General features: G+C 53.5%; 4 protein-coding genes across 4 annotated transcripts; all 4 read left to right on the plus strand.

Annotated features, from left to right (window-relative positions):
• Positions 1-771: 771 nt before the first annotated feature.
• AYO21_02084 (hypothetical protein) lies at positions 772-1,676 on the plus strand (the record flags this gene model as incomplete). Its single annotated transcript, XM_022652064.1, has 2 exons — positions 772-1,405; positions 1,498-1,676. The coding sequence occupies 2 exons, from the start codon at positions 772-774 to the stop codon at positions 1,674-1,676; spliced, it is 813 nt and encodes a 270-aa protein (XP_022515450.1).
• A 2,179-nt stretch (positions 1,677-3,855) lies between these two features.
• Positions 3,856-6,949, plus strand: AYO21_02085 (hypothetical protein; the record flags this gene model as incomplete). Its single annotated transcript, XM_022652065.1, has 5 exons — positions 3,856-4,142; positions 4,197-4,294; positions 4,352-4,527; positions 4,580-4,835; positions 4,887-6,949. The coding sequence occupies 5 exons, from the start codon at positions 3,856-3,858 to the stop codon at positions 6,947-6,949; spliced, it is 2,880 nt and encodes a 959-aa protein (XP_022515451.1).
• Positions 6,950-8,287: 1,338 nt separating this feature from the next.
• Positions 8,288-10,426, plus strand: AYO21_02086 (hypothetical protein; the record flags this gene model as incomplete). Its single annotated transcript, XM_022652066.1, has 1 exon — positions 8,288-10,426. The coding sequence occupies one exon, from the start codon at positions 8,288-8,290 to the stop codon at positions 10,424-10,426; it is 2,139 nt and encodes a 712-aa protein (XP_022515452.1).
• A 1,428-nt stretch (positions 10,427-11,854) lies between these two features.
• On the plus strand, positions 11,855-13,220 carry AYO21_02087 (hypothetical protein; the record flags this gene model as incomplete). Its single annotated transcript, XM_022652067.1, has 2 exons — positions 11,855-12,665; positions 12,739-13,220. The coding sequence occupies 2 exons, from the start codon at positions 11,855-11,857 to the stop codon at positions 13,218-13,220; spliced, it is 1,293 nt and encodes a 430-aa protein (XP_022515453.1).
• Between the last annotated feature and the right edge of the window lie 275 nt (positions 13,221-13,495).

Genomic DNA, 13,495 nt, shown 5'->3' on the forward strand with positions numbered 1-13,495 from the left:
GGGGTGGCATGCAAGGCACGAGGTGGAATATGCAGGTACGAATATAATAGAGGTGTTTGCATCATAGACGGATACACCCGATGTTTGGGACACCTAGAGGTGATGCGTCTTTCAGAAACCTGTCATCAGCCGTCAAGGAAGCTCATAAGCTCGTATTGAGTGAGCGGAACACCGATGAGAGAGTGCACTGATCGGATGGGGATAGAGCCGCGGTACGCCCACTTACGCCACACCCAGACGATTCGGGAGTCTGGGGTAGGCCCAGCCTCCTCGACACACAATCATCCCCCTCCATTTCAATCCTCCAACACCAGCACGAGACCCTCTACCTTTGTATTTCTGCGACATTTTCGTTCAGCACCACAGTCCACCTCTAAACTCAGAGGCTAGCTTCCATATTCTTCACAAAGCCTTCGACCAATCCTTCATCGCGCGCTTTACGGCACTGCCTCACTTTCCCCTCAGTTCCGACCCTGTTAGACAAACCGATAACACAATCTCTTGTCGTCTCAAGACTATATCGATTCGTTGTCGAAGCGCTTCTAAGACGAGTGCGCTTGCGACATCGCTAAATTCTCTGTGAGGCAAGCAGATATCGAGAGCCAGTTTTCCGTGCTGGTATATCAAATTTTCCGGTTGAAACGACGCAGAGCGAGAGGAAACGCAAGAGCAGGAACATCCGTCGAGAAAGAAGAACGAGTGTTGGAAAAGGCGCGGGGTCTACTCTGAACTTTTCAGCGATTCCTTTTCTGGCCAGAAGCTGAAGGCGACATGGTCTCCACGAGGCACCATCCGAGACCCTTCCCCGAGCCAGCAACTCCCAGCTCGACAACCCGTTCCAATGCCACGGACTCGCCCTCCAAATCTTCCTCGCCTCCACATTCCGATGACTCAATAGTCGTCGCGTCTTCTGCTTCTCGAAAGCGCCGATCGAATCGATCCTCTCATGCAAAGTCGTCAACGTCCCTGACCCCCGCTTACTCGCATAGAGCGCCACCCCTGCTGTTGATCTGGCTGTTCGTTTCCCTTCCCCTCGTGGTATGGGATACGGGCTATATCGCACTTCGTCCACACTCGATGCCGGGAGGGAAGTTCCACACCCCCATCTGGTCATTGTACGCTCTGTACGGTACGGTGGACTATGTGTATGGCTGGCCAGCCTGGGACGGACATGTGGGCTTCACAGCAGCACAGGCTTCACTGAATGTCATTGAGACAGTCATGTACATCTACTACCTGAGCACAGTATTGAGCAACGGTACAGGAGGTCTCCTGAACTGTCGTTCTCCGCAGGGATTCTTCCTGGGTGAACGAGACAAATTCATCAGTGGGCCTGGCGTGGCCACAGCTGTCGTCGTCCTCTTCTCCGCTGCTGTGATGACCCTAAGCAAAACCATTTTGTACTGTACGTCAAAACTATCAACTCTTTTCTTACCCCGTGTACTTTGAGAAGTCCTGATCCTTGAAGATGCCGATGCTGACGACGGGACGAAACAGGGCTCAACGAATACTTCTCGAATTTTGCCAATATTGGCCACAATTCTCTGTATAACCTCGTCTTCCTATGGGTTATCCCCAACGGACTCTGGCTGATTTTTCCGGCGTACATGATATACTTGCTCGGAAAAGAGATGGTGGCAGGAATGGAGGGCACTCAAGCAGAAAAGGAGGAGTGATAATGGCTAGAGCAAAGGCGATAAATAGAGGTAGGCAGGGTTTGATGATTGAACCGATTTCCGAACACCGCCACTGCTTTCCTCGGCCAGTCCTCTCGATTGCCGAGGCCACGAGGTGTCTAAAAGTTGTGCCGAGTATAGTAGATGCTGCTGCTGGTGCGAACGCTGTTGCGAACGTTATTGCAGTGTTTGCATTTACAGGAAGTTCCAGAAAAGCCAAGATCGCTGCGGAATGCCGGAATTGGGCATTGATTGCTCTTTGCCCCATGGGCGCCGTTTTAGCGGTCATCTTGGGGATCCATCAACCACCGAAGAGCCTTTTTTGTGCAACATGCTTGGGTTACAATTATCAGAGGAGCGGCTTCTTGTCGGAGACTACGAACGACAAATGCTGGTAACCCTCTCGGGTCAGATGGGAGCCAGGGAGCCCGGAGTCTTGGGGTGCACGACATTAGTTGAACCGAGAGTTGGGCTGTTTGAAGAAAGACAACCGCACGGAAGCACGGTGTGTTGTGATCATTAGTAATGCCCAGGTACAAAGAAAGGTGCATGTCAATGTCAGTAAGAACGGTATTGTTCTATGTGGCTGATCACTGTGGATATTGAAGGGTCTCTGGGTGTCTCGGTGAGTGCCAAATTTCGCAGCTCTCGTTGGCGAATCCTAGCAAGTGGACGGAAGGTTAGGGCCGAAGGAGTATTGAGTTGTCAGGGTACAAACAAAAAGCATATAATGTGCTTGAATATAGGGTTACAATTGGCACAGACTAGGCACGGAGAAAGGAGTAACTATGTGATGCGTATGTCCGGATGGAATCACTTCCCCAGAAAGGCAACAAATGGGATAAACATCGGCCCTTGAGCGGATCCAGCGAGAAGACTATGGATGCATCAATTGCGGGGAGGTCCATTGAAGTCAACAGCCTGAATGGGTGAGACTCAACTCAAGAGGGGACGATCTGCAACCCGGCCATGTCCATATGATTCCATGAAATTTTCAGTTGAGATTGACCAGCACCCAGCAAGCGACGGCGAGGTTGCGGAGTAACCAAAGCTAGCCACATTGAAGTATAGGCTGCCCACGGCTGCCCTTCCTACCCTGTCAGCCTGTCTCCCACCGACAATTTGCGGGGTACAGCATCATTGACATGACTTGTCGAGATGCAGTGATCCTACCGACCCAGCGACCTCAACCACTCTCCTTCATGGCCTTCGTTACGTTGCCCTGACCGTGACATGGAGAATGCAACATTGCCTTCTTCCACATGCCTCTTCAGGCACCGGCAATGCAGCCCTCAAAGTCACACTATCGATCGCCTTCCTGGATCGACGCTCACTATTGTGCGCATAGTGCATCACAAGGCCTTCTCCCCACCCACTACTCGACAAGGCCATGGCATGGACTGGCATACAGGGAGCATAGACCATGTTCATGCCTTTGCTCTTGCCGCATTCATTGAGCTCCCTGCGCCAGCTCCGCCAGCTCCTCGTCTCCTCAGCTCCCCAGCTTACCCATCTTGCTTGCCAGTGCCTCCACCACCAACCCCCCCTTCTTCGGAGCGACGTGCCCTTTCTGCGCAAGAGAATGGAACAAAGGGAAAAATCAGACTCTCAATGACATCTACACGGACATGGCCCATACCATCTAGAGCCCGGGCGCTCAATTGTTCAAATACCCCCGAGTTTCTTCGACTGTCCACTCATTATTCACTCTTTCTTTCCGTCACCCGCAACTTGTATTCCTTCCTGCGGTGTGGCTCCCTGCCCGAGTCATCCCAAACCCCCCATCTGCTGTATCGACCTACAGCCGTGAGGTCTGTCGATTATTTTTGTACCGACCACCCGGGTTAAGCCCTAACAATAATACCTACGGGATTCCTACTGGTTGACGTCAACACCAAGTACCGAGAATCAGCCTAATAAACCCCCGGCGCCCTTGCAAAATGTGGCTCACGGATGCGGTTGTGGCGGCTTTGGCAGCATTGCCTTATCTTCCCCAGATCCAGGCCAGCGTAAGTGCAAGGCCCATTCCGCCCCTTTGTGCCCCCCAATAATCCCAGCGATCCGCGAGCGAATGGATTCTATGCCCCCTACCCATATTGTCAGATTTTAAAAGGTCCCTGATATCTCAGGGCCTGTCAAACAAAAAAAAAGAAACCCAGAATCCCAAGATTATGCCAGGATGCTCCAACTCTTTTCTGCTCTCCTTTTTGTTAATGCTTCGGTACAATTGTCCGACTACTCACAAGCTGTCATAAAGCCTGTCGAGGCTGCAGATGCCATCTTCAAGCGTCAAGCTGCCCAGCCATTTAATAACGACTATACTGGCCCCATTTGGACATCGGACCCGAAGTACCCGTCCCCATGGGGTGCTGGTACGGGAGACTGGGCTGCAGCATACGAGAAAGCCCGTGCCTTTGTTAGTGGCTTGACTTTATTGGAGAAGGTCAACCTCACTACAGGTGTCGGGTAGGTACCATCAAACATTGTTGCACACACTGGTAAATCTGACTTTTGGCGAAGCTGGGAATCTGATCGATGTGTCGGAAATACTGGCTCTATCCCTCGTCTCGACTTTGAAGGCCTCTGTTTACAAGACGGCCCACTTGGTATTCGTTTTGGTTAGCATTCAAACTTCCCACAATCCTCGATGAATAGGAGAATTGACAACAAAACAGCCGATTATGTCTCTGCCTTCCCGGCCGGTCTGAATGTGGCTGCTACATGGAGCCGTGATCTTGCGAGGGCTCGGGGAGAAGCTATGGGAGCTGAGAATAGAGGCAAAGGTGTTGATGTCCAGCTCGGTCCCGTGTGTGGACCCCTCGGCCGCAATCCTGAAGGTGGTCGAAACTGGGTAAGAAGGCCTCATAGAAAATCGAAGTACTCGGCGTGTTGACCAGAAATAGGAAGGATTCAGTCCCGATCCTTATCTCACTGGCGCCTTGATCGGTCCTACCATCCAAGGTATCCAAAGCCAAGGCGTCATGGCGTGCACGAAGCATTACATTGGGAATGAACAAGAACACTTCCGCCAGGTCGGGGAATCCATCGGCTACGGTTACAACATCACGGCCACGCTCAGCTCAAATATTGACGACAAGACCATCCATGAGCTTTACCTCTGGCCTTTTGCTGATGCCGTTCGGGCTGGTACAGCGTCAGGTAGGTAATTGGAAGAGTCGCAACAGGGGGTGGAGGCTAACGTTGTCCAAGTCATGTGCTCTTACCAGCAAGTGAACAACTCCTACGGCTGTGCCAACTCTTACACAATGAACCACCTTCTCAAGGGTGAACTCGGATTCCAGGGTTTCGTCATGTCAGATTGGCAGGCTCAACATTCCGGGGTTGGCACCGCCTTGGCTGGACTCGATATGACCATGCCTGGTGACACACTATTCAATACCGGGTATACCTACTGGGGCACTAACCTCACTATTGCCGTGATCAATGGTACTATTCCTGAATGGCGACTGGACGATATGGCCACGAGAATCATGGCAGGCTACTACTACGTCGGTCGCGATGCTGCCAGAGTTCCGGCCAACTTCTATGCCTGGGGCCAGGACACTTACGGACACGCTTCCGCTGCTGATCTCAATTCCCCCCTGATCATCGTCAACGAACATGTGAATGTCCAAGACGAGCATCGCAATATCATCAGACAGATTGGCCAGGCGTCCAATGTCCTTCTGAAGAACAATGGCGGCCTTCCCCTTACAGGTCAGGAAAAACAAGTGGCCGTGATTGGTTACGATGCTTGTGGCAACCCGTGGGGTCCCAATGGCTGTCCAAACCGTCAATGCAACAATGGAACCCTAGCCATGGCGTATGGGAGTGGCACCTGCGAATTTCCATATCTGGTGACACCAGAACAAGCGATCCAGCAATATGTTCTTACGCAGACCGACTCAGAGGTCTTCACCATTTGCGACAACTATGCAGACTCTCAGATCCAGAGTCTTGCCAGCCAAGCTGATGTTGCCATTGTTTTTGCAAACGCCGATTCTGGGGAAGGATTCATAACGATCGACGGCAACACTGGCGACCGCAATAATCTGTCTCTTTGGGAAGGAGCGGACCGCTTGATCAACAATGTGACCAAGTATAACAACAATACCATTGTGGTCATGCACACCGTGGGCGCTGTCAATGTTTCTGCATGGTATGACAACGAGAACGTCACTGCCATCCTATGGGCGGGTCTACCTGGTCAAGAGAGCGGCAATGCCCTCGTCGATGTCCTTTACGGTCTCGTCAACCCCGGTGGAAAACTACCATTTACCATTGCCCGCAACCGGGATGACTACGGCACAGATGTTCTATATGAGCCTAATAATGGGCAATTCGATGCTCCTCAAGTTCTCTTCTCGGAGGGGGTGTTCATTGATTACCGACATCTCGATGCAGCTGGGATCGAGCCAATCTATGAATTCGGATTCGGCCTCAGTTACACAACCTTTGAATATTCCAATCTGGTGATTACTCCAGGAAATCCAGCACCATATACCCCCGCCAGCGGATTGACAGGGCCAGCTCCAGTCTTGGGTAACTCGTCCACGGACCCATCACTATACCTCTTCCCCAATGCCAGCATCCCTTATCGTTACTTTGAATTCATCTACCCATACCTCAACACCACCGACCTTGAGGCTGCGTCTGCTGATCCTGATTACGGCCTGCCGACGGATCAGTATGTTCCGGCTGGTGCCACGGACGGCTCACCGCAGCCCATCCAGCCTGCTGGAGGTGGTCTCGGGGGCAACCCTCTTCTCTACGAAGTTGTCGCAACGGTGACGGCAACTATCACCAACACAGGAAGCGTCGCCGGAGATGAAGTTGTGCAGTTGTACGTGTCACTTGGGGAGGGAGAGCCGCCGAAGGTTCTTCGTGGCTTTGACCGCCTGACCATAGCACCTGGTCAATCAGCGACATTTACCGCTGACCTCACTCGGAAAGATGTGTCGGTTTGGGATACCACCGTTCAGAACTGGGTAGAGGTCAGCAATCCAACCATTTACGTTGGCGCTTCGAGCAGAAATCTCCCACTATCAGGAACCCTGTCCGGCGGTGCTTCACCTGGTGGTCCAAGTGGACCAAACTACAGTTCGCCTCCAGTTGCCCCGTCTTCTTCCTATGGTGCTCCGACATATTCGTGGAGTTCAGGGTACGGACATCCCACTGGACCGCCGGTGTCTCAGATTTCAGACGGACAGCCTCAATGGGGAGCTCCAGTTACGCAAATCTGGGATGGCCAACCTCAAGCGACGACGGCATGATTGGACGAGGGAAATCTATGGCGAGTTAATGTGATGGATAACCAGGTATGACTTTGTTCGGTTACTGATGTGGCTCTTGGACGTTATGGCTTTGCGCCAACAACCACAGACAGATAGGGCCTGAAGCAGAGTGTCTGGGCTGTGAGCAGTCGATCGTGTCTGGGAAGTAGAGCAGACTGATGAAGATAAAAGCAATTATTAAGCCTAGACGAATTTATTACACGATGAACATTTTCACGAACAATAGAGCGAGGAAGTCAGGTCCGGCTGTACTTGGTTTGGGGCGACCGATATCAATTGATTGTAGCTCACACGTACATATTTGGAGAGTGCTTTAGTTCAGCATTGTTGGGGTCACTTTTCCCAGATACGTACCTCGCACTTGTACTTGTAGTCAGCACTCGGTCCTCAGTACTCAGTATTCAGTACCCAGTATGTACTCGTCGAGTCGTGTCGTGTCATGTACGTACGCGGTGGGACCATGCCGCATGGCATGCACAGATCGGCTGTGGGTCGCACCACAAGCATCGAGTCATGGCGTCATGGATTTCTATACCTCGTCCAGTGAATGAATGAATGAGTGTAGGGCGACCCATCTTTTCAATATGAACGTGCGTGAGAGAGAGAGAAAACTAGACTGTGGGCGTGTGTATATGTGCGTATGTGTGTGTGTGTGTGCGGTAGCACATGGCTATTGAATGCGCGTGTACCCCCGGCTCGTCTACTTGCGGGTCAAAGTCACCTACCTACCTCCCTCCCTCCCTCCCTACCTACCTACCTACCTACCTATGAGGTACATAGGTACATAGGTATTGAAGAACTGGCTCACTGGCACACTGGCTCACTGGGTATCTAGCGAGCTAGCTAGCTAGCTAGGTATGTATGTATGTTGGTATGGTGGTATGGTTGTATATCCAGAGATATATCCCTGGAGGTATTTATTAGTTTTAACTTATTTGGGGTTACTAGGATACCCCCTTCTCGAGATCGGTACGATAACGATACAGTTCTTAGTTCGGCATTGACGTGCGTGGTTCTCGGGGGGTTGGGAGGTGAGGGCAAATTGGTCAAGGACGGACGGGCAGTCGAGGGGGGGGGGGGGGGGGGGTCAGGCCTCGTCTCGTCTTTGCAGGTCCTTTGACAATCATCGCCAACTACGGACACGCCGACACCTACGTCATTGAAACCATCATCGTGATCATCATCATCATCATCCTCATCCCCGACCTGAGACCAGGAACGGTCAAGTCAACACGCGCACAAACACGTACACGCACACACTCTCTCTCTCTCCTTGCCTATCTCAGTACATCTCGCGGGCAAGCCACCTCCGCAACCATGCCCGCAAGATTCAAAAAGACAGGCGGCGCACACAACCCCCCAGGTCCGCGCGTCCTGTACTGGTTCCGCACGGACCTGCGCCTCCACGACTCGCCGGGCCTGACGCACGCCTTGTCTCTGAACCCCTCCGCCGTGATCCCGCTGTGGACGTGGGACCCGCACTACGTGTACCGGCAGCGCGGGGCGGCGAACCGGTGGCACTTCCTTGTCGAGAGCATGCGGGACCTCTCGCAGAGCCTGACGGCGCTGAACGCGCGGCAGAGGCTGTTCGTGGTGCGCGCGGCCGCCGGGCCCGCGAGGACGTTGGCCGCGCTCATGCGCAAGTGGAAGATCGACGTGCTCGTCTTCGAAAAGGACACGGACGCGTACGCCACCCTCAGAGATCGCGACGTCGTCAAGGTCGCCGAGGACATGGGCGTGCGGGTCGTCAGCCCGAGTGGGCGCACGCTGTTCGACTCCGAGGAGGTCGTCAGGATGAACGCCGGGAAGCCCACCATGAGTATGGCCCAGTTGGTCAAGGCCGTGGAGAAAATCGGCGACGGAATGCCCGCGAAGCCGTTGGACAAGCCGACCAGCTTGCCGGATCCTCTCGACGAGGAGGAGATGGATCTGTCGGATCTCGAACAGGAATTGTCTGGTGACGGAGAAGGACCCCGAAAAGCACCACCCAGCTGGCCTGGTGTCGACGGCATGGACTACAACGCCGTTCAGAGAACGCTGGGCCTCGACAAAGACACGCAGTACTCTTCTGGGGTCATGGGGCCGGACCGCGACTTCTCGGTCCCGACTCTGGAGGAGATGGGAATCGACCCGTCGTCAGTGACGACGCCCCATAAAGGAGGCGAGACCGCCGGACTAGCGCTCCTCGAACGCCACATCGCAGATGAAGAGTACATCGCGACGTTTGAGAAGCCGGCGACCGCCCCGACGGCGTTCGAGCCCGCGGCCACGACGTTGCTGAGTCCGCACATGCATTTCGGGACAGTCTCCTGCCGCCGGTTCTGGTGGGACGTGCAGGCCGTGCTGGAGAAGAGGCGCAAGGAAAAGAAACGCGTCAGCGACCAGCCCGTCAATATCCCAGGTCAGCTGCTCTTCCGCGACATGTATTTCGCCGCGCACGCACAGGTCGGGATCGCCTTTGGCCAGACGGTCGGCAATCCCGTCGCGAGGTTCATCCCGTGGCACCTGCAGTCGAGGTACTCGACCGACGGGAACGGTAGGCCGGTCAGCGACGGCACGTACGTGGTCGACGACGTGCAGGCCGAAGAGTACTTCCAGCGGTGGAAGGACGGGCGCACGGGGTTCCCCTGGATCGACGCCCTGATGCGCCAGTTGAAGCAGGAGGGCTGGATCCACCACCTCGGCCGCCACGCCGTGGCCTGTTTTCTCACTCGCGGCGGCTGCTACGTCTCGTGGGAGCGCGGCGCCGAGGTCTTTGAGGAGTGGCTCGTCGACCACGAGGTCGCGTGCAACGCCGGCAACTGGATGTGGCTGTCCTGCACGGCCTTCTTCAGCCAGTTCTACCGCTGCTACTCCCCCGTCAGTTTTCCCAAGAAGTGGGACCCCGACGGCCACTTTGTGAGGAGGTACGTCCCCGAGCTGGCCCGCTTCGACAAGAAGTACATCTACGAGCCGCACAGGGCGCCGATCGCGGACCAGAAAGCGTGGGGGTGTCTGATCAAGGGTGACGGTGGAGATGGGAAACCGCCAAAAGACGGAGGGGAGTGCAAGGTGTATCCCAAGCCGATGTTCGACTTCCAGGAGAGGAGACGGTTCTGTCTTGATCGCATGAAGGAGGCTTATGATGTAGGACTGTTTGGCGATGATGAGAGGGTTATCAGCGGGAAATGGAAAGAGTTGTTCGATTTCAACGACGCAGGGGCTCCGGCAAAGGAGGAGGCGAACGGTGATGTCCCAGTGGCCGAAAAGCGGGCGAGAGACGACGAAGACGACGATGGTCATGATGGTGCGGAGGATGACGAGCATCAGGACGTTGATGGAAGAGACGACGCCGGTGTCAGTGACGAGAGTCATGGTCGTCGCCGTGGGAGAAGGAAAGCCATAAAGCGAAGCGACCCCGACAAAGGCACCCAGCAGCGAACCTTGGACAAAATGGTAACCCGGAAGAGGAGGTAGCTCGGATGATCCGATACTGGCTGCATCTGGAGAATGTTACCGGGCTAGTTTTCCAATGGGTTCGACGATAACAGTCACAAGGATCGTGCACGGTCAAAACAAGCAGAGTGAAAATTCAGAGGTCGCCGTGGAATAGTGCTCGTGAACATGTCTCTGATCGGCGTCTCAGCAAGGGCAGGCTCTTTGAAGAGGTGGCCAACGTAGCATTATTTCAGCGGTTCTGGTCCGGGGAAGTGAGCCCGACGGGCCTATGAGCAGTATGCTCTCATAACTTTCGACGAGCGCAGTCCCCTGGTAGATATTAAGGTTACCACCGATCTCGAAAAGAACTTCAGGCCCCTTTGCACCGAGATCTTGTCAAAGTTTATCAGGACCACCGAGCACCTAGCAACTTGTGCGACGGCAGCCCATGATATAAAGAGTGTGGCATTGGTTGGGAAGAAGGATCGAAACCACCCTTCTCTCGCGGTAGACATCGTGTGTAGCATTTCCGGATCTCTAAACGAGGTCGATCGTGCATTCGAGTCGTCTTGGGTGGTATCGAGGGTCACAGGAAGACTTCCGCACTCTGCAATATGTGAGGAAGTTGTCTGACTCGCTGGACGTGTACCCTGCAGAGCGCGCCATTTCTCGCTGCCCTCGGTGTGATCATCGATCTCTCCTGTCGCTATACCTGTCCAGATAAGGAGAATGGCGGCATGATGTACTTCATATCGTGGCTGGTAGAGTACAGCACATCCAGATTATACCAGCAGGTGATAAGGACATGGGCCTTCACAGTGTTGTGCAGGGGAGATATAAACAAATGCAGTAGAAATTGTGTATGCTGAACTTTGAGATGTGGCAACCGGCATGATCCATAGTAGCAGGTATCTGGAAGAGGTCGTTCCTCATATTTTCTTTCTAGCGCCCAATCATGTCGCCGTAGATCGATGTGTTCCTCGCCCCGTAGCCTGAGGCCGACGCAAGCTTGAATAGAATTGCACTGCTGGAGGATTGACCACAGATGGTTCAATAACCGGACATCACCGGAAGACAATATAAAGGTTGCTGGCCCACCGCTAATGGATTTGATACTCGAGGGTGAAGAAGTCCATAATACTGATGCACCAACAATGAAACGATGTATATCTCGGACGCCGTCCCAGATTCGCAAACTATCCCCAACCGAGAATATCGCCCGAGCTACATACCAAAAAGGCAAAGACAGCCGGTGTGGTTTGTATTGTTATCATCAATAAAGCCGCAAATGGAGATGTCCGTGCGGAGACGCCTCCACGGCAAGGATTGAATAGCCATAGGGCAAATCTTCTTGTGATCAGTATCGAGGGGCAGACCTTCTCCTGGTTTTTGTTGTGCAAACTGATTAGCATTCCTATCCCTAAGAAACAAGGAAAACCAATTGACTCAAGACCGACTGCATCAGCCATGCCAGCACTCTCAGACGACCTGGTTGCCTCCATCAAGAAGTCTGTCTCCGACGGCTTCGATGAACAACTAGCTTACACGCAGAAACTGATTCGCTTCGGAGGACAGCGTGGAGAGGAGACCGAGGTCCAGAGCTTTGTCTTTGAGCAGTTCGCGAATCGGGGCTATGACCCGGTCAAAATTGACATGGATGAGCAAGCGCTCTCAAAGCATGTCGGCGCCGGCAGGTTCAGTGCGACGCATTCGCGTGCCCCAGTGGTCGTCGGCACGCACAAGCCAAAAGAGCAACACGCCGAGGGAAAGAGTCTCATTTTGAACGGGCACATTGACGTCGTGCCTCTAGGTCCTGTTGATATGTGGAAAGACGATCCGTACAGTGCCCGTATCGAAGGAGATAAGCTCTACGGCAGAGGGTCGGGTGACATGAGGAGTGGTCACGCCGCGAATCTGTGGGCTCTGGATGCATTGAAGCGTATTGGCTTCCAGCCAGCGTCAGAGGTCATTCTGCAGTCTGTTGTCGAGGAAGAGTCAACTGGCAATGGTACGCTGATGACACACTTGAAGGGTTACAAGGCAGACGCTGTCCTTATCCCCGAGCCAATGCAGGAACAGCTTGTTCGAGCAAACGTGGGTGTCCTGTGGTTTCATATCGAAGTCCGCGGCAGGCCAGTACATGTCAGAGCTATGGGGACCGGAGTCAACGCTGTCGACGCGTGTTGGAAAGTCGTAGGCGCCCTGAGAGAACTTGAGGCTGAATGGAACAACCGCCATGTCAGCACACGATATTTTGAAAATGAACAACACCCCTTAAGTGAGTTGCCCATGCAGCGTTGCGTGGCATGGCAAACGCACTATTGCCAGAAGAAGAAGCTAACAATGAACAGACTTGAACGTGGCAATTGTGAATGCCGGCGACTGGGCAAGCTCTGTCCCAGCCTGGTGCCGTATAGATTGTCGAATAGCAATCGTGCCTGGTGTCACAGCCAAGTCTGCTGCTGAAGAGATTGAGAAGAAGGTGGCAGAGTTCTCACGGAATGATCCCTATCTCAGTGAAAACCCCCCGAAAGTGATATGGAACGGATTCTACTCGGAAGGATATGTCCTTGAGCCAGGGAGCGAGGCAGAGAATGTGCTGCGCCAGGCCCACAAACAAGCAACGGGACAGGAATTGACAGAACAGACCTCTACCGCCTACCTTGACGCGCGTGTCCACAGCCTGTATGACAAAATCCCTGCGTTAGTGTATGGCCCCATCAGTGGGGATATCCATGGCTTTGATGAATGGGTCAGCATCGAGAGTGTAAAGAGAGTGACCACTGCAATGGCACTATTCATCGCGGAATGGTGTGGGCTAGAGAAGATATAGTTGCTAGAAGAAGAATGCAGTCTGCATCTAGTCGAGGCCTTTGGCAGTGCTCGAACTGTTTTGACGTTTTGCCAGACTTCCAGATTGCCCTTGAATGTTCATTTGTGCCTGACAGGTTTGCGTTCAAATGTGAGGCACTTGGCTGGCTCAAGACCGATGAGACCAATGACTGTTTATATCGCTTCGAGGGGGGAGCATCTACACCATTTGGGGAATTTTCATGGTATGAAGTAGTATGGTATGGAACAAGACACGCAAGGCTCTCCTTTTCCCAT

This window comes from Fonsecaea monophora (genome assembly GCF_001642475.1).
Source record: "Fonsecaea monophora strain CBS 269.37 chromosome Unknown Scaff9, whole genome shotgun sequence".
Lineage (NCBI taxonomy): Eukaryota > Fungi > Ascomycota > Eurotiomycetes > Chaetothyriales > Herpotrichiellaceae > Fonsecaea > Fonsecaea monophora.